This window comes from Gastrolobium bilobum, unplaced genomic scaffold (assembly GCF_033153095.1).
Source record: "Gastrolobium bilobum isolate Gb01-03AN ecotype WA unplaced genomic scaffold, APGP_CSIRO_Gbil_v1 utg3828, whole genome shotgun sequence".
Classification (NCBI taxonomy): domain Eukaryota; kingdom Viridiplantae; phylum Streptophyta; class Magnoliopsida; order Fabales; family Fabaceae; genus Gastrolobium; species Gastrolobium bilobum.
In genome coordinates this window covers 492,223-514,423 of record NW_026898686.1, presented here as the reverse complement: position 1 = coordinate 514,423, position 22,201 = coordinate 492,223, and the positions used below count along the sequence as shown (strand labels likewise).

At 32.8% G+C, this 22,201-nt stretch overlaps 2 protein-coding genes across 2 annotated transcripts; both read left to right on the top strand.

The window, feature by feature from the left end:
* Window positions 1–7,363: 7,363 nt before the first annotated feature.
* Window positions 7,364–8,842, top strand: LOC133318369 (pollen-specific leucine-rich repeat extensin-like protein 4). The gene is made up of 2 exons (XM_061520355.1): window positions 7,364–8,605; window positions 8,693–8,842. The coding sequence occupies exons 1-2, from the start codon at window positions 7,364–7,366 to the stop codon at window positions 8,840–8,842; spliced, it is 1,392 nt and encodes a 463-aa protein (XP_061376339.1).
* A 10,960-nt stretch (window positions 8,843–19,802) lies between these two features.
* LOC133318368 (pollen-specific leucine-rich repeat extensin-like protein 1) lies at window positions 19,803–22,094 on the top strand. The gene has a single exon (XM_061520354.1). It carries the CDS (start codon window positions 19,803–19,805, stop codon window positions 22,092–22,094), a length of 2,292 nt encoding a protein of 763 aa, XP_061376338.1.
* Window positions 22,095–22,201: the final 107 nt, after the last annotated feature.

The window sequence follows — 22,201 nt, the reverse complement described above, 5'->3', positions numbered from 1 at the left end:
ATTAAAAAAATTAAAAATACATAATAAAAAAATTAAAAAACTAAATAAATAAAGAAATGAAAAAATAAAAAAAGACAGTAAATAAATAAATAAGAGAAGAGAAATAGAGAGAGAAAAAGAAAAAAATGAAAGAAGAGAAAAAAACTGGTTTGTTTCGTGAACTAGTTTTCAGTTCAAGAACTATGTTTTAAAAATAGTTCAGTTCAAGAACTGATTTTTAAAAATTAAATTTTTAAGTGTAGTATTTTTTGTGGTTCTTTTACACACCCCTAAAATTGATTTCTGAAACAGTTCTGAAACTATATGAAAAGTATGAAAACATTGAGCAAAAAATAAAAAATAAAAAATAAAATAATACCATAAGTTTGAAAAAAAGAAAAGAAATAAACAATTAAAAAGAAAAATAAATAAAGTAAAAATAAGAGAGAAAAATACATAAGAGAAAAAAGAAAATAGAAGAAAAATAAAAATAACTAACTAAAGAAATAGCGTAATAAAAATAAAGATAAAAGAAGGAACAAAATAAATAAGGAAGAAAAATAGAGAAAAAAAAAACAATTTGGTTCATGGTTTTTTAAAGCAGATCGATTCTTAAACTGGTTTTGAAAGCCAATTCGGTTAATAAATCAATTAAGTTCATATTTTGCACACCCTTAAGTCTGACCATATGGATTTGTATGGAGGTTTCTTGGACTAACTTCAATATTAAAATTTGCTTCTAACCTATTATCAGAAAAGAGGATAGACTAATTATATGACTATTATATGCCTTGGCTAGTCTAATCAGAGGTGTTCATTGTTTAGTTCAGTTCGATTTTTCTGCCAAACTGAACTAAATTGGAAAAATCAATTCAGTTCTTATAATTGAATTAGTTTATTAGTTCGGTTCAATTTTGAACTGGTTCAGAACTAGTTTGGTTCAGTTCAGAACTAGTTCTGAATTGGTTTTTAAAATCAAATTTGAATCCAAATAAAAATAACAAAAAGATTGAAGGAAAAAAATAAAAAATATATATAAATGATACTGAAAATTAAAAAATGCAATAAATATAAAATTAAAAAAAAAATAAGAAAAAAAATGAAAAAACTAAATAAATAAAGAAATTAAAAATAAAAAAAGACAGTAAATAAATAAATAAGAGAAGAGAAATAGAGAGAAAAAAGGAAAATAAATGAAAGAAGAGAAAAAAAACTAGTTTGTTTCGTGAACTAGTTTTCAGTTCAAGAATTATGTTTTAAAAATAGTTCAGTTCAAGAACTGATTTTTAAAAATTAAAATTTTAAGTGTAGTATTTTTTGTGGTTCTTTTACACACCCCTAAAATTGATTTTTGAAACAGTTCTGAAACTATATGAAAAGTATGAAAACATTGAGCAAAAAATAAAAAATAAAAATAATACCATAAGTTTGAAAAAAAGAAAAGAAATAAACAATTAAAAAGAAAAATAAATAAAGTAAAAATAAGAGAGAAAAATACATAAGAGAAAAAAGAAAATAGAAGAAAAATAAAAATAACTAACTAAAGAAATAAAGTAATAAAAATAAAGATAAAAGAAGGAACAAAATAAATAAGGAAGAAAAATAGAGAAAAAAAAATTTGGTTCATGGTTTTTTAAAGCAGATCGATTCTTAAACTGGTTTTGAAAGCCAATTCGGTTAATAAATCAGTTCAGTTCATATTTTGCACACCCTTAAGTCTGACCATATGGATTTGTATGGAGGTTTCTTGGACTAACTTCAATATTAAAATTTGCTTCTAACCTATTATCAGAAAAGAGGATAGACTAATTATATGACTATTATATGCCTTGGCTAGTCTAATTAGAGGTGTTCATTATTTAGTTCAGTTCGATTTTTCTGCCAAACTAAACTAAATTGGAAAAATCAATTCAGTTCTTAGAATTGAATTAGTTTATTAGTTCGGTTCAATTTTGAACTGGTTCAGAACTAGTTTGGTTCAGTTCAGAACTAGTTCTGAATTGGTTTTTAAAATCAAATTTGAATCCAAATAAAAATTACAAAAAGATTGAAGAAAAAAATAAAAAATATATATAAATGATACTGAAAATTAAAAAATGCAATAAATATAAAATTAAAAAAATAAGAAAAAAATGAAAAAACTAAATAAATAAAGAAATAAAAAAATAAAAAAAGACAGTAAATAAATAAATAAGAGAAGACAAATAGAGAGAAAAAAAGGAAAATAAATGAAAGAAGAGAAAAAAAACTAGTTTGTTTCGTGAACTAGTTTTCAGTTCAAGAACTATGTTTTAAAAATAGTTCAGTTCAAGAACTGATTTTTAAAAATTAAATTTTTAATAGTAGTATTTTTTGTGGTTCTTTTACACGCCCCTAAAATTGATTTTTGAAACAGTTCCGAAACTATATGAAAAGTATGAAAACATTGGGCAAAAAATAAAAATAAAAATAATACCATAAGTTTGAAAAAAAGAAAAGAAATAAACAATTAAAAAGAAAAATAAATAAAGTAAAAATAAGAGAGAAAAATACATAAGAGAAAAAACAAAATAGAAGAAAAATAAAAATAACTAACTAAAGAAATAAAGTAATAAAAATAAAGATAAAAGAAGGAACAAAATAAATAAGGAAGAAAAATAGAGAAAAAAAAAACAATTTGGTTCATGATTTTTTAAAGCAGATCGGTTCTTAAACTGGTTTTGAAAACCAATTCGGTTAATAAATCAGTTCAGTTCATATTTTGCACACCCTTAACTCTGATCATATGGATTTTTATGGAGGTTTCTTGGACTAACTTCAATGCTAAAATTTGCTTCTAACCTAACAAGTAGGAGATTTGTACTTCCTACCATAGAGTGTCACATAAGGTGCCATGTGTAACACCTCGTGTATACCCGGTTTGTTAACATGTCATTGTATTAGGCCACACTTAATTAAAATGCGAAATATCTTTTTCTTTTCAATTATGACGTCATTAAACTTAGCCAAGTTGATTACTTAATCAATTTCATAAAAACATCGCCTGTATGTAAATTGCAAAAGACAGCTAACTGAAATACCTCATAGATAAATAAGTGAGTATCTAAGTCACGGGTCTACAACACGTAGTCCGGACAATATCCTGATACATTAATACAACTCAAAGCTAAAAACATAAGTCAAGTCAACGTGGCATGGACAATCCCCATGCTCACCAAATAGCAACATAATCAACAGAGTCTCAACAATAACATCAAATGAAGCTATAAGCATGATATCAAAAGACATAAACTAGCATCCAAGCATAGTCAGCATGAGCAGATAAACATCAATCAACTAAGCTCCGGCCTCCTGCCGCTAGAGGTCTCAACCCCTGGGTTATCTGAACCTGAAATAAGCGCCCCAAACGTGGGGTAAGATCTCTAAACAGGAATCTCAGTAAGACAAGGGGTCCTCAAGGATCTTCCACCCCAAGCTCACTTACATGTGCAATATAAGTTCCAAAAACAGTTAAACAATATAAGTTCCAAAATAGTGCAATGCAGCAGATAATCATGTCATGTGTGTTATAACTAATCTACTGGCCAGAGAAATGCAGGAATACGTCTATTACCCACACTAATGCAAGACGCCACTTGCACCCACCCACAGTGTCACCGTCTTGTATGACGCCACATACTCAGGCTAACCATCTAAGTGGAACAATACATACATATTAAAAGCCCTTGCACATAAAGCTCAACAGCATTTTCAATTATCAATGCATGTAAACACATCATGCATATAAACCATTCCCCATGGGGTATGGTGGAACCACACAATGGCTAAACCGAGGACACGAAAGCTTACCTTGCAAGCTAACAATCCAAGCCAAGAGTCCAACCAAGCGCAAAGCCGAAACACAGCAGAATCACAATCTGTTTTGGACCAGCAATCACATCAATAATCATACACAACAAGCATAAGACACAAAGATAACGTCTTTCCTTTACGTTTCATGTCTTAAGGCTTCTCACAAAGTAATAAGCCCTTAATCACTTGATTCTGACTTAGATTAATCATAACAGAAGTTCAACTTAACCAATCTAGGGTCCACAAACCCCAAACACAATTCTGTATGAACAGTGCAGCTACTGTTCTTCGAAAACCCAGAATATCTGGATATATGTCGGGGCCATGTCCGGATATCACAAAGCCCATATCCGGATATCAATATTTGAATATTTCGCGACAGAATGCAGTTTCTGCATTTCGCGAGATATAACATCCAATGTTCCATTTTTAACACTTTAAAACGTTAAAGCATGCATTTTTACACTCTTTAAGGTTCATATACTGGTTGGTTACTTGTTTAACTCATTAAACATGCCAAGACTCCACTTTAACCAATAAAACTCATGATCAAAGGTTGCACAACTTACCCAAGGCTCAATACAGAGCAAAGGATGCTCTTGGAGCTCACCAACAGCTCCTCAAGTTTGACTTCACAAGGTGCACGAAAATGGCACACAATAGATGGGTCCTTTCTTTACAAAGGAAGCTTATTGGAGCTCCACAAGCCAAGAAGATAACCCCCACAACCCAACACAAGAACTCATCTCCCAAAGAGTACCAACACAGAAACTAAACTCAGAAAAGAAGCATCTTTCCCTCTCCCAAGGCCCAAGCACACTCACACTAGGAGGTTTGGTGAAGAAAGCAAGAAGAAAGGTGACAACTTGGTTCACAAGAGGTGGGGGAGAGGTGGTTGCAAGGTGGCTGACTCCACCCTTCAGAATTTCTCACGTAGGAACATCAACAAATGCCCTAGGATCATGTGTCAATCATATATATAGCCACTTAAGTCTTAATCGCACTGTATTAGCGCTAATTGCTACGCTTATCATTTTAATCCCAAACTTAGGATTCTGAACCTACTCATTTTTCTAAGATTTATCGTATTTTTATTTTATTTTTCGCAGCACCTTTCTGGTACGCGTTTTTCCATAGCCAGTATCAGTTCTGGCATCAGTTCTCATTATTTTAACTTGAAACTTGTTTTACAAGTCCTATATATTATTCTAGTGACATATACACACTTTTCATAATTTTCCGGGATACTTTATCGGTACGCATTTATAGCGAGTAACAGAACTGGTATCTGCACTTTTCGTCAGAAAAGCGACTTTTAGCATTATTAATAACTTACCAATATTATTTAAGCCTTAGAATAATTATTAGGGTCAATTATAGAATTATTTCCTAATTTCACATAATTAATTAATTAACTTCCTTAATTAACGGTGAAGGTTCTTACACCATGCCTAAATGGAAGGAAAACTATTATTGTAGGCAAATTCCACCAAGGGTAAATATGTATCATAGTTGCCACCCTGCTCAAGCATGCATGCTCGCATTATATCGTCTAGAGTCTGTATAATTCTCTTTGTTTGTCCATCTGTTTGAGGGTGGTAGGCACCGCTAAGACTCAGCTGAGTACAAAAAAATCTGTTGTAAAGCTCCCCAATATATGGAAATGAACTTGAGATCACAATCACTCACTACACTCTTCAGCATCCCATAAAATCTTACCATTTCTTTAACATACATATGTGCTAGCTTTTGTGTAGTACTCTTTGCCTTGACGGGCAAGAAATGAATAATTTTTTATATTATGTCTATTATGACCTATATAACATGGGAAATGTATTTCTTATGTTGCATATTTATCTTATGCAACACACAAAAAAGTAGGTAGGATCCACTATTTTTTTTTTCTCTTTTCCTTGTTGGGCATGTGGGTCCCACTTATATTTTTGTGTATTATATAAGACAATTTATCTCTACAATATGACAAATATATTTTTCATATAACATTATATCATCCCTATAAACCTACTATAAAATCTACCGATACAATGTTAAACCGACTATAAAATCTATGAAGACATTGTCCCATATCCATTCGGCTAGTTTTAATTACAAGTTCTACCTATACTAAATAAATAAGAAGTATGTACCAAAAATAATAATAATAATAATAAATAAGAAGTTATTACAAAAAAAAATAAAAAATAAATAAATAAGAAGTACAACTAATTTTCTAACAACTATTCATTCGAAATACATATATTTCTCAATAAAAAACTGTCTTTTATTATTTTAAAAATTAATATTTATTACATTAAAATATTAATCAATCGTAAGCTTTACATGTAGACCGCATAAATGTGTGAATTTAATGAAAAAATAGCTTTTAAATTTTATTAAAATGAATAAACGAAAATATTTTTTTGGAATAAAATGTATTTATTTTATAGATTAAACCTCCGACATGCATTACCATCACATCAAATTTATACTATAACATGTTCATATAAAGTAAACTATCTGAAACTGCAGAGAGTCTGCTTTTAGATTTTTGTTGTTGTTTGTTGCAGTTTTGTTTTGATTTCCCTTAATATTCCCCCACCCAAAAAAAAAGAAAAAAAACGTCTTATCAATTTAATAAGCTTTAACATTTAGTTTTGCCATTTCCCTTTATTGACAAGTAGATATTTATCATATTAAATTTTTAAAACATAAAAGAGAGGCAACAAAATAACAAAGCTATATGATAATATAAATTATGATTTGTGATTTTTTTTTTTTTTTTAAACTAAACAATACGAAAGAAGTACAACCTAAACCCAGGTGATGTTCCCAAAAGAAAAACTAAAATGAAGCAAGTTTCTGTTACAACGCCTTTAGATACTGTTCAATTTGTCTTATGATCTTTTTACTAGTACATTATATTATTTATTGATTTTAATTTTATTTTATTTTGTTGATAAACCAAAATATTATATATTATTTTTCTTTCAGTTTTGCTGTTAACAAAGTGCCAAAGTTTAAATCTTAAAAGAAGTAATTGTTGGGAACTTTTTTGTTGTGACAATGTGTGAGAGATTACTTTAAAAATAATGTGGAGGGATATTATAGATAAAAATAGAATAAAAAAACTATATAATACCTATATTTGTCAACCTCCCTCCAATATAGATCTGCCTCGGTTGAGTTTAAGAAGATTAATACTGATATGGGATTTGAAACTAGAACAAATTTAGTACTTAGTTTGTTGAAGAACAACCAAATTTAGTCAATGAATCATTGGTTACTAGTTGACTCGTTTATACAGGATATCTTGTCATGATTACAACTTATATGTTCACCTAAATATGCCTAAACAAAATTGGAGGCATGCCAAAATTTGTGGCTAGCTGAGAGAGAATCCATGGAATTCGGAACTAAAACTAGCTAGAAACTAATTTCTACAGCACCTTAATGGTTGTCAACCAACAAACCTTGTCCCTTTCTCAATATAACACACTTTTGTTCATTCCACAATATCCTAGATGCAGCCTTGGGCCATCCAAGGTGGTCAGACATGGCTCACCATTTTTCAAACCAGGCCTTAGGTTGCTTTCTCTTATTTTCTCTAGTTGTTCCTTCTCTTTCAACCTTTTTTCATGATCATTTTCATGGTAGATTTCCCATTTTTAAGCCAATAGAACCTATAACATTCCCAAAAGTTGGTGATGTTCCACCAGCTGAAGTTCATGAAAACAATTGTAATACAACATTTGCCAATGAAAGGCTAGAAAATGCCTATGTTGCTCTTCAAGCATGGAAAAAGGCTATTTACTCTGACCCTTTTAACACAACAGGTAACTGGGTTGGTTATGATGTTTGCTCCTACAATGGTCTGTTTTGTGCTCCTGCTCTTGATGATCCCACATTGAGTGTAGTTGCTGGTATTGATCTTAACAATGCAGACATTGCTGGGCACCTCCCAAAAGAGTTAAGCCTCTTGAAAGATATTGCACTTTTCCACATCAACTCAAATAGATTCTGTGGAATTGTCCCACAGAGCTTAGAGAATCTCGCTCATGTGTTTGAGTTTGACATCAGCAACAATCATTTTGTTGGTGGTTTTCCTTCTGTGGTCCTTACATGGCCAAGCTTGAAGTACTTGGATATCAGATACAATAAATTTGTAGGAGCTTTACCTCCACAGCTATTTGAGAAAGATCTTGATGCAATATTCTTGAACAACAACCATTTCACATCTATTATCCCAGAAACTCTAGGAAAATCAAAGGCCTCGGTTGTGAACTTTGCTAACAACAAATTCTCAGGTTGCATTCCAAAATCTATTGGGAACATGGTGAATTTGAATGAGATTGTCTTCATGGGCAATAGACTTGGAAGCTGCTTCCCACAAGAGCTTGGTTTGCTACAAAATGTGACTGTTTTGGATGTTAGCAGTAACGGTTTGGTAGGGACTCTACCTAACATGTCAGGATTGAAGAATGTGGAGGTCATAGATATTGCACACAACAAGCTTAGTGGATATGTGTCTAACACCATTTGTCAGCTACCTATGTTGAAGAACTTCACATTTTCTGACAACTACTTTAATGCGGAAGCTCAAAGTTGTATCCCTTCTTCCAATTCATTGGTTTGTTTTGATGACTCAAACAATTGTTTATCTGGAAGAAATAATCAAAAGACATCCATGCAATGCTTACCAGTGCTAACTCGCTCTGCGGACTGTAACAAGCACCATGGTGGAGGCAATGGGAATAGCCATGTCCCCTCAACACCAAAACCAACTCCATCCCCTAAGGCTAAACCACCTCCAACACCAAAGGCTGAGGAGCCACCAACACTCCCACCAGTTGAAGATATCCCACCAACAATACCACCAGTTTAGGATATCTCACGATCAAGTGCACCAGTGCCATCACCTCCTGTAACTTTTCAATCACCTCTTGCATCTGTCCACTCACCACCACCACCAGTTCATTCTCCTCCTCCACCAGTTCACTCTCCAACACCTCCACCTAACCATTCTCTGCCATAATTTCTTCTTCTTTTAATATGGTAGAACTTGACGCTTCCTGTTGCTTCTTTTCTCTTGCAATCTTTCTGTTTCTTTTGACAGTCTTCTCTATCTCTGGATCAAACAAACTGTAAGAATCTAGGGTCACCAAAAATAGAAAAATTAATAACAATTAAAATAAAACTAAATTAAAATAACAAAAACAAAATTAAATTGCAAAAAATTAAAGGTCCAACTCACAAACCTTTCTTTCATAACTTACAATCTAGCCTTAACTTAATATTAAATGTTTAATTCAACTCACAAACTATGATTAGATCATCTAACATGATTTTTTAACATTAACTATGCTCATGAGGTAGTGTCTCATTAACTCATTCTCAAGTTTCTGGTAACTTTTGAAATATTGTATTTTTATCCAAAAACTCACATTAATTGTACTTTTATCACAAAGTGACTTACATCTCATTAATTAGAATTCTTGTCTAATTAATCTCATATCATCATACAAAGATCCCTAATTACTCATTTTACCTTTTCGAGTTATTATAGTTACAAACTTTGTTAATCACGTGAAAGTCAGCCCTTGCCATCGGCTAGCCACCGGCCATCTCTTCCACCTATTACGGCCACCACCAACCATTAGTCTGCAACCAAAATTGCCACCAATCAACTACCCGCCACCACCAAAATCATCGGCAATCATCACCTCCAACCACCGCTACCATCAATCAGCCCCCACAATTTCCACTAGTCACCTCCACCCACACTTGCCACCATTTCACCAACCGCCACCATAAGCCAGCCATAACTATCATTGTCACACCCTAACCACCTGGCACCAACTATCATCATCGCCATCACTACCATCATCAGCCAACCACCATAATTGTCATCAGTCATCGTTGGAGTCATGTTGTGACTTTGGCAAATGTACCGGTGGTAAAAGTAATAAAGTGTATTGAGTACAAGATCGTTCCCACGAGGATTAGAATTTCAATCACTAATTCGTTATTTACACTTAAGTTGGATAATCAATCAATAGAGTTGAATGAAATTTGATCATGAATATTGTATGAAAACCAAACAAAATAACAAAGCAAGAAGGTAAAATTTGGATTACTTGTCAATCAAGAAACACAGTTAGGGATTCAACTTCCTACAACTTTCCCTTTATGTTCTAAATTAAAACCTTCATTAATCGCCTTTTTTATATTGCCCACCAATTCCCCTAACTTAGTTAAAACACAATCCCTTGGCATTCTAACCATTTACTCCCTTAAGAGAATCCTAATTTCTTGGTGTTTCTCAAAAAAATTTAAACATTAATATAAAGAATCATAAAAGTGGCACAATTCATATGTCTATTCCTAGAGTCATACAAATTAATGATGAATGAGTCAAACCAAATTAATATAACAACATCCCTGTTGTCATATTTGAATTCTAATTCAATCTACAAGAATAACTCATAGAAAGCATTAAGTAAAGACACATTCATTCAATATAAAAAGGAAAAATTACATTAAAGACTAATTCAGAAGCATAGAGATTCAATTGGGTTCCATATAGCCCTAACTACAAAGAAAATCTAGCCTAATATGGTGAAATCAAGAAAACAAGAAGCTTCCCCAAACTCCATTGATGCGATAGTGCGGTGAATCTTCAAGGTTTCCAGCATAATCTCGCAACCCGTCTCCGGCTCTCAAAAGCATGAAAGACTCGCTCCTCCGATGAAAACTACACCTCCAATGTCAAGTTATGTCAAAGAATCATGAAGAATAACTTAAATAGGTGTAGGAATACTTGTTTTAGGCGAAAACCATGTAATGGACCTTAATTGGATCGCAATTGGGCATTAAACAGGCTGGAGCGCATTAAAAAGTGCTAAAACATGTTATTTTGACAACAAAAATATGATTTTGTATTTTGGCCATAACTTACGCTATGCGCGTCCAATTGATATGTTCTTGGTCTTATTGCAAAGATAAAAGAGAGATCTACAACTTTTATGCAGAACACGAGATCCAAATCCATCATATTAGAAACAAAAAATTTGGCTGAAAGATAGGTATATGGAGATTTTCACTTAATGGTTGCTTCTCATTTATCGCTTTAAGTCCTTCAAGCTTAACCATTGCTCCAATGCTCAAATTCAACTCAATTGTCCTACAAAACAAGCAAAAATTATTCACATGAGTCAATAATTCAACCTCCATGCTTTTTAGCCAAATAACTCTAAGTTTTCATGCTTTTGACTAGATATAAGAGTGATTTTAGTTCTTTAAAAACATGATAAGCTATGGGTTTATCAAATCATTCATAGATTTAGAATATTGTTGTCCCCAGCAATCAATTAAAACAAAACTATGGGGAAGGAAATGAATTCATGTGCTCAATGAATTTTTAACAAGTTAATCAATCAGTATCACAATCAACGGAGTGTTCAGGCTTAATGTATAAAAATAATGAGACACCAAATCAAGCAAGTATTCATAATCCAAAAGTCATAGAATCATAACGGGAGTTCTCAAGACAAAGAGTAGGAAGATTTCATCAAAACACCCCTCACTAGGATTTTCAATTCACTCACACTCAAGTGTTTGAGGTTGTAACAACCCTAATTCTCAAACTATGTTAAATTGAGAGTTAAGAGAGACAGTGTGTGAATTTTATTACTGTTAAAGAATTCTAACAGTTGAATTATGAGACTACCATGATAATGGATGTGAGGATACAATTCATTCCTAACAAGTCAATCAGGATATAAAAAGAACATAAGTTACATTTAGAGACATAAATGTGAAATTTATGGTAACAAAGGTATTTTGGTGATTTTGCAAACTTGGTCTGAACCGAGTTTTGACAGTCTAGACAGTCTAGTTAAATTCTCTGATGAATTTTACGGTTATATATGTGTCTAATTTAATTAAATGATGTGTAGACTAATTTAAAGAATTAAGTCAAAGATTGATTAATTAAAAAGTCAACTAGGTTAAAAGTAAACTTTAACTTTACACCTAGGTTTAATTCTTGGTCCAAAATGACTGTTTTTCTTTGTTTGCTATATCCCATGTGTAATCATGCTAATTTATGATTGGTTGGTCAATTTTCAAAGGTATTACATGTAAAGTAATAACCAATAGAAACTAAGTTACATAAACTTTAAAAAGTCAACAATTGTGTGCTATGTTTTCTTTTAAGTGCAAGATGATTCTTCCTTGTCTTGGTCTTCATATTCCACACCACCTATGCATGAAATAAGTCTAAGGAAGTGTCTTCTAAGAACCAATGGGAATTAAGCTACTTTATGTTTTTGTTAGGGAAAGTTTGATTTTGATTTCTCATGCTACTATCCTCATTTCTTAATTAAGTGTTTATCATCATCAAAACGGGGGGATTGTTAAACCATAAGTCGTAAAAACTACGATATTGAAGTTTTGATGATAACAAAGCACCTACAATGGACCAACATAGCTCAACATGGATAATTCAAAACACAATTTATATAACTTAAATATAGTAATCAAATTAAAAATATAATTCCATAATAGTTGAATCAAATATCAATTTCATCATATATATAATATACTCATCATAATCACATCAAATATCAACTTCAATATTCATCACATATATTCCCATCAAAATCACATCAAATTATCAACTTCAATATATATTCACATCGAATCAAATATTATTCATAATCTTTATTAAGTTCATTTAGTGTATTTATTGGGTTTAGTGGGAAGAGAACCATGGTAGACACGGGAAACTCTTTTGCCAGTCTATCCCGCGACCCGGGAAATCCTGTTGCCAGCCGCGTATAATCAAAATTGGCCATATCAAAATATCAAATCTTAGTGTGCACACCTCTTTCCAAAGTTGCTACTAGTACCCGGGAAACCCTTTTGCCAGTCTATCCCGTGACCCGGAAAATCTTGTTGCCAGCCGCGTATAATCAAAATTGGCCATATCAAAATATCAAATCTTAGTGTGCACACCTCTTCCCAAAGTTGCTACTAGTACCCGGGAAACCCTATTTCCAGATATCACTTTAGGAAGAACGGAAAACATCATTGTCACATCATGTAATATTGAAGGCATAAAGCCCAAAGGTTGTGTTCATCACTCTTAGCAGGTAGGTACCATCCCAAAAGCTATCTTCCCACTATTATTTATTACAATCACACACAATCAATAAAATTCAATCTTGTCACAATCTTTATAATTGGAAAATTTCCTCAAATATTTTTCATAATCTCCACATCAATTTAATCAAGAGCATAATTTTCAAATTCAATTTTTTAAGAATATCATAATTTCCAAATCCATTATCCAAGAATATCATAATTTTCATATTCAACATCTACCAGAGTAAAACCCAAATCCAACCATCATATCATAATTTTCCAAATCATAATTCCAATGTTCACATCTATTATAGTAAAGTCAAAATCCAATAATTAATCCAATTATTTCTAGAGGTTAAAATAATTTAATTTAGATACCCTAAGAGTTACATATAATATATGAAAATATCCTAAAATTTCCCAAAGATTAAGATTACATTTAACAAATTTAATATAAAATTATCCTACGATCACCTAGAGGATTATGTACACCAAATTTCATCTAAAACTAATTTAAGATGCCCTAAGGATCAGGATTACACTAGACAAAATTTCTTATAAAAGTTAATCTATTATTTCTAAAGCACTAGGATTATACCCAACAAAATTCGTATAAAACTAACCTAAGAGCACCTAGGGATTAGGATACCTAGGGATTAGGATTACATAAATTTCAAATAAATAATTTGATTATTCCATGAAGATTAGAATCACTCTAATAAATTTAATATAAAACATAACTATAGTGTCTTAAGCATCAAGGTTACATCAAACAAAAATTCATATAAAGCTAACCCTTGACTCTCTAGGGATAAGGATTACCTGGTCTCTATGTTTTCTAGCAATTTGGGGAAGAAAAACGGTTGGTAACCAAAGAAAAATAATAATAAAATAAAATAAATTTGAAGTAAGAAGAGAGAAAGTAGAGGACAAGGGGAGAAGAGAAATGAAGAAATGTTGAGGATTGGAAGTGATTTGATTTGGTTAGGCTATGCCCTATTTATAGCTGAAGTTTTGTAACTGAGACATTCATTACGGTAATATCAAAATTCATCATACTTATTTCAATTATTGAAACTGCAAGTAATATCAATGATCATCATAATTATTTTAAATATTAATATATTAACGGTTACAAAATTAAATAAAAAAAATTGTTGTCATTTACTAATTAAATGATAACCAACCATAACTGCTGAACGTTACAACTAAAACCACCACTAATTAAGGTTACAATTATGACACACTCTTAGCAATCAATGCCTATAACACCATACATAACACCATACATAAGGGTACACACTACTATTATTTTATTATTATTATTATTATTATCATTATTATTATCATTATTATTATTGTTACTATTTTTCTTGGATATTACATTCTACCCTCCTTAAAATAAGTGTCATCCTCAAAACTTAAAAGTTTAAACCCCTCACAAAAAAGACAAATGTAAGCAAGCAAACCAAAGTCATGGATCACCAAGCAAACAAGACAATAACTTCTATATATAAATTATTTTCTCTAACTAACCCTGTAAAAGAAAAGTTTCGACCTCAAAATACTTTCTTTAAATAAATAGGGGTATTTATTGCATATATAAACCTTCATTTGCGTGAAAAATTTAAACAAGTCAAGGACAACTCTACAAATCTTTAGAGAAATATATTTATTCTTTTTCAACAAAATGAATTCTAAAAGAGAACATACAAGCAAAGTAAGAACATCATTAACAAGAGTAAAACTTCAAAATTAAAGCACATATAAAAGTCAATAAGAAATCCCTTTAACTACCCAACTCTCACGATTTTATTTTATGTCTTATTATTTTATTTCCTAATTTTTTTTTACTTATTTATTTATTTAACTCTGGGATCTTTGATCCCTTGGGTTAGCACCAAGAGTAAACCCAAGCCGAACCAAGGGCTCTGATGCTATAGTAACCTGATAGGACACCTATATAAACATATTATGAAGGTTTCTGAATAAGAATTAACATTGGAAAACTTCAGAACACACAGAAGTCAGAAATTAACCCCTAATTGAGCTAGTTTTGCATATCCTTGAGGAAATTCTCAGTTACTCTCTCGTTTCTCAATCTTTTAACGTTCTTTTTGTTGGAACTAAATAATGGGAGGTTGCCCTAATTCTGTTTGAATGATTTTTATTATTATAATTGTTGGTGAGACAATTGGAGAGATCTTAAGGGGCTTATGTTGAGGGTGATCAATGTGTGTTCATAGACTTGTAAATATCCAGTTGAAAAAAAATTTCTTCAAGCACCTGTTGGAAGCTTAATGATAGTGGAACGATCAACCTCAGTCTGGATATAGCTCTCAGGTGGTTAAAGAGTGAACCAGGATATATCCCGGTGTGATTCTTCATAAACCTTATCTCTTTGATTTCGATGCTTATACCTTGTTTTCTAGATTATATATACATGTTATATTGAATCTGTTTAAGGTCTAAGAATCATTATATTTCTGTTTGATTTCATTCTTGAATATTTTCTTGAAAAGGGTATTGAATTTTATTGATTGATTCCTTTTCCTTTCTAATTTTGATTCCGCTGTTTAATCTCTGAATTGGATCTTATTTCACATGTTTTAATTCTGTTTTTGGGTTAGGAAAAGTTTAATAATGAAGTTGTAATAAAAAGGTTGTGTTTTGCATTATTTCTTGAAGAAGAAGTACTAGTGACCACACAATTCACCCCTTCTTGGGTGATTGTTTAGCCATTTTTTCTTTTCTATGTATTTTTTATTTTGAAGTTTTTTGTAACTTATTTATGTATTTTAATATATTTTATTTAAAATTTATTTAGTAATTTAAAATAAAAACTAATGTGTACATAAATAAAAAAAATAGTTTAAAAATCAAAATTAAAAAATATATGAAATTATGTTTGAAAAATGTATTTTTGTCTATTTATATCATATCATAACACCATATGATTCACCCCAAGCACTGAATATGATAACATTATCATATTCTCATAATTTTATTGTTGTTTCAAAGGTTTTAAGATCAAGTGTAGGTAAAACACTCTAGAGACTGCATCTTACACATGAAGCCATTCCTATTAAATCATGTGGTCAGAAAATAGTGATTTCATAGGATGCTACATACTCAATTTGGAACCTAAAAGTAGATTTTGAAATATATTCTTCAACCCATAATTCTTTTCAAACTACAGAAATGACACACATACCAATCACACCTAAGTTCGAAAAGAATTCTCAGGTGTTATATTACTCCACACTTTTTTTTGGGGATTTTCTCCTCAAAATCAAAGGAAAATACATGTGAAGAATAACTCTGGATATTGCTGCTGAACTTCGTCTTCTCAGACGACCTCCCTTCCTACTAGACCTTGACTAGAGGAGTGACTTTATTCCTCAACTGTCTATAGTCCGTTTCTAAAATCTGTACTAGTTTAGTTGGGGTGGTCAAGTTTTCTTTCAAAAAGTGGAGGATCAAGCATATATTTCCTCAACTAGGAAATATGGAAGACACTGTGGATGTTGGATAGATTTGGAGGGAGAGCAAGCTGATAAGCAACTGGTCCCACCTTGTAGAGGATTTGAAAAGACCTAAGGTATCTTACCTAAGCCAGAGGCAAGAATAACTATCAAGGAAACACATTTCACGTCTTCAAAAGTCAAGGGCTTACGGATAGTATCAGAAAAGTTATTCTGTCTATTATGCCTTGGCTAGTCTTATTAGAGGTGTGCATGGTTCAGTTCGGTTCGATTTTTTTGCCGAACTGAACTGAATTGGAAAATACAATTGAGTTCTTAGAATTGAATTAGTTTATTAGTTCGATTCTGTTCTGAACTGGTTTATAACGAGTTTGGTTCAGTTCAGAACTAGTTATGAATTGGTTTTTAAAATCAATTTTGAATCCAAATAAAAATTACAAAAAGATTAAAGTAAAAAAATATAAATATATATATATATATAAATGATACTGAAAATAAAAAAAGCAATAAATATTTATATATAAAAAACAAAAAATAAATAAGAATTAAAAATACATAAGAAAAAAATTAAAAAACTAAATAAAAAATAAAAAAAGACAGCAAATAAATAAATAAGAGAAGAGAGATAGAGAGGTAAAAAATAAATGAAAAGAAGAGAAAAATGGTTCGGTTTATAAACTGGTTTTCAATTCACAAACTATGTTTTAAAAATAGTTTAGATCAAGAACTCATTTAAAAAAAAAATTAAGAAGTGTTTTTTGTGGTTCTTTTGCACACCAGTAAAACCAATTTTTGAACCAGTTCTGAAACCATATGAAAAGTATGAAAATATTAAAAAAAATATATAAATAATACCATAAATTTGAAGAAGAAAAAAGAAATAAAAAATTTAAAACAAAAATAAAATAAGGTAAAAATATGAGCAAAAAAATACATAAGAGAAAAAAGAAAAATAAATAAAGATAAAAGAAGGAACAAAATAATAAGGAAGAAAAATAGAGAGAAAAAATATTTAAAAAATAAGAGAAGAAGAAGAAGAAAACAATTCAATTTATGGTTTTTTAAAGCAGTTCGGTTCTTAAACTGATTTTGAAAACCAGTTCAATTCATGAACTGTTTTTTCAAAAACAACAGTTCAATTCAAGAACTCAAAAGCAGTTCAATTCACAAACTGATTTTTAAAAACCAATTGTTTTTAAGCGCAGTTCAGTTCATTGTTCAATTTAGTTTTTTGATTCTTTTGTACATCTCCGAGTCTGATCATATGGATTTGTATGGAGGTTTCTTGGACTAACTCCGGTCCTAAAATTTTCTTCTCACCTATTTCCACCTAATAGGTAGGAGATTTGTACTTCCTCCCATAGAGTGTCCCATGTGGTGCCATGCCCAAATGGAAGGAACACTATTATTGTAGGCAAATTTCACCAAGGATAAATATCTATCCTAGTTGCCACCCTGCTCAGGTATGCGTACTTGCATTATGTCCTCTAGACTCTGTATAATTCTCTTTGTTTGTCCATCTGTTTGGGATGGTAAGTAATGCTAAGTCTTAGTTGAGTATAAAAAATCTGTTGTAAAGCTCCCCAATACTGGGAAATGAACTTGAGATCATGATCACTCACTATACTCTTCGGCACCCTATGAAATCTTACCATTTCTTTAACATACATATCTGCTAGCTTTTCTGTAATATAGTTTGCCTTGACGGGCAAAAAAATGAATAATGTTTGTCATTATGTCTTTTACCACCTATATAACATCATATCACGCCTGTATAGCTACTATAAAATCTACAGAGACAATGTTAAACCTACTATAAAATCTATGGAGACATTGTCCCATTTCCATTCCGCTAGTTTTAATTACAAGTTCTACCTATACTAAATAAATAAGAAGTAGAACTAATTTTCTAACAACTATTCTGATGCACCTGAGCTGACTGACTTCAACAATTGGATCATTTTTATTGGGCCACAACTCTAATCGATTTCGAGCTTCTTGAATCAATGGTTGGGCCATGTACAATGGGTCAACGGTAAGTGCATCATGTTCATTCGAAATACATATATTTCTCAAAAAAAAAAAGCTGTCTTTTATTATATAAAAAATTAATATTCATTACATTAAAATATTTATCAATCGTAAGCCTTACACGTAGACAGCATATTTTTATTAAAAAAATTAAGGAAAAATTTGCTTTTAAATATTATTAAAATGAATAAACGAAAATATTTTTTTGGAATAAAGTGTATTTATTTTATAGATTAAACCTCGGACATGCATCACCATCACATTAAATTTATACTATAACATGTTCATATAAAGAAAACTATCTGAAACTGCAGAGAGTCTGCTTTTAGATTTTTGTTGTTGTGTGTTGCAGTTTTGTTTTGATTTCCCTTAATATTCCCCCACCCAAAAAAAGAAAAAAAAAACGTCTTATCAATTTAATAAACTTTAAACATATAGTTTTGTCATTTACCTTTATTGTCATATTAAACTATTGAAACATAAAAGAGAGGCAACAAAATTACAAAGCTATATGATAATATAAATTATGATTTGCGAAGCTTTTTTTTAAACTAAACAATAAGAAAGAAGTACAACTTAAACTTAAACCCAAGTGATGTTCCCAAAAGAAAAACTAAAATGAAGCAAGTTTCTGTTACAAGGCTTTTCGATACTGTTCAATTTGTCTTATGACCTTTTTACTAGTACATTATATTATTTATTGATCTTAATATTTTTTTATTTTGTTGATAAACCAAAATATTATATATTTTTTTTCTTTCACTTTTGCTGTTAACAAAATCCCAAAGTTTAAATCTTAAAAGAAGTAATTGTTGGGAACTTTTTTGTTGTGACAATGTGTGAGAGATTACTTTAACAATAATGTGGAGGGATATTATAGATAAAAATAGAATAAAAAAACGACATAATACCTATATTTGTCACCCTCCCTCCAATATAGATCTGCCTCGGTTGAGTTTAAGAAGATTAATACTGATATGGGATTTGAAACTAGAACAAATTTAGTACTTAGTTTGTTGAAGAACAACCAAATTTAGTCAATGAATCATTGGTTACTAGTTGACTTGTTTATACAGGATATCTTGTCATGATTACAACTTATATGTTCACCTAAATATGCCTAAACGAAAATAGAGGCATGCCAAAATTTGTGGCTAGCTGAGAGAGAATCCATGGAATTCGGAACTAAAACTAGCTAGAAACTAATTTCTAAAAATAACATCCTAATGGTTGTCAACCAACAAACCTTGTTTCTTCCTCAATATAACACCCTTTTGTTCATTCCACAATATCCTCCTATATGCAGCCTTGGGCCATCCAAGGTGGTCAGACATGGCTCACCATTTTTCAAACCAGGCCTTGGGTTGCTTTCTCTTATTTTCTCTAGTTTTGCCTTCTCTTTCAACCTTTTCTCATGCTCATTTACATGGTGTATTTCCCATTTTTGAGCCAACAGAACCTACAACATTCCCAGAAATTGGTGATGTTCCACCAGCTGAAGTTCATGAAAATGATTTCAATAAAACTTTTGCCAATGAAAGGCTAGAAAATGCCTATGTTGCTCTTCAAGCATGGAAAAAGGCTATTTACTCTGACCCTTTTAACACAACTGGTAACTGGGTTGGTTATGATGTTTGCTCCTACAATGGTCTGTTTTGTGCTCCTGCTCTTGATGATCCCACATTGAGTGTAGTTGCTGGTATTGATCTTAACGATGCAGACATTGCTGGGCACCTCCCAGAAGAGTTAAGCCTCTTGAAAGATATTGCGCTTTTCCACATCAACTCAAATAGATTCTGTGGAATTGTACCACAGAGCTTAGAGAATCTCACTCTTTTGTTTGAGTTTGATATCAGCAACAACCGCTTTGTTGGTGGTTTTCCTTCTGTGGTCCTTACATGGCCAAGCTTGAAGTACTTGGATATCAGATACAATGAATTTGATGGAGCTTTACCTTCACAGCTATTTGAGAAAGATCTTGATGCAATATTCTTGAACAACAACCGTTTCACATCTATTATCCCAGAAACTCTAGGAAAATCCAAGGCCTCGGTTGTGACTTTTGCTAACAACAAATTCTCAGGTTGCATTCCAAAATCTATTGGGAACATGGGGAACTTGAATGAGATTGTCTTCATGGGCAATGGACTTGGAGGTTGCTTCCCACAAGAGCTTGGTTTACTACAAAATGTGACTGTTTTGGATGCTAGCAATAATGGGTTTGTAGGGACTCTACCTAACTTGTCAGGATTGAAGAATGTGGAGGTCATAGACATCGCACATAACAAGCTTAGTGGATATGTGTCTAACACTATTTGCCAGCTACCTTTGTTGAAGAACTTCACATTTTCTGACAACTACTTCAATGGGGAAGCTCAAACTTGTATCGCTTCTTCCAACTCATTGGTTGCTTTTGATGACTCAAGCAATTGTTTATCAGGAAAAAAGAATCAAAAGACATCCAAGCAATGCTTACCGGTGCTAACTCGCCCTGTGGACTGTAGCAAGCACTGTGGTGGAGGCAATGGGAATAGCCATGTCCCCTCAACACCAAAACCAACTCCATCCCCTAAGGCTAAACCACCTCCAACACCAAAGGCAGAGCCACCTCCAACACCAAAGACTAAGACACCTCCAACACCAAAGGCTGAGCCACCTCCAACACCAACACTTCCACCAGTTGAAGATATCCCACCAACACTCCCACCAGTTGAGGATATCCCACCAACATTACCACCAGTTGAGGATATTCCACCAACACTTCCACCAGTTGAAGATATCCCACCAACACTCCCACCAGTTGAGGATATTCCACCAACATTACCACCAGTTGAGGATATCCCACCATCAAGTGCACCAATGCCATCACCTCCTGTAACTTTTCAGTCACCTCCTGCACCTGTCCACTCACCACCACCACTAGTACACTCTCCTCCACCACCTGTCCACTCACCACCACCACCACCAGTTCACTCTCCTCCTCCCCCCATCCACTCACCACCACCGCCACCAGTACACTCTCCTCCACCACCTGTCCACTCACCACCACCACCAGTTCACTCCCCACCACCCCCTGTCCACTCACCACCACCACCACCAGTTCACTCCCCACCACCCCCTGTCCACTCTCCACCACCACCACCACCAGTTCACTCCCCACCACCCCCTGTCCACTCACCACCACCACCACCAGTTCACTCTCCTCCACCACCACCAGTTCACTCTCCTCCACCACCAGTACACTCTCCTCCACCTCCTGTCCACTCACCACCACCACCACCAGTTCACTCTCCTCCACCCCCTGTCCACTCACCACCACCACCAGTTCATTCTCCACCTCCACCAGTTCACTCTCCACCACCACCAGTCCACTCCCCACCTCCACCAGTTCACTCTCCTCCTCCACCAGTTCATTCTCCACCACCACCACCAGTCCACTCACCACCACCACCAGTTCACTCTCCACCACCACCCCCTGTGTACTCACCACCACCACCAGTTTACTCTTCTCCTCCACCACCAGTCCAATCTCCACCAACACAAACATGGGATGACATTGTCCTTCCACCATTCTTCGGAGCTGAATACAGATCACCTCCTCCCCCAACAATTACTGGATACTAAAATAGAAGAAAACAATAACATCACAATCTTTGTTTGTATTTTCGCTATAGTTTCAACATTTATGCAAAGCTGAACTACACGTATATATGTAAATTCTAATTGAACTC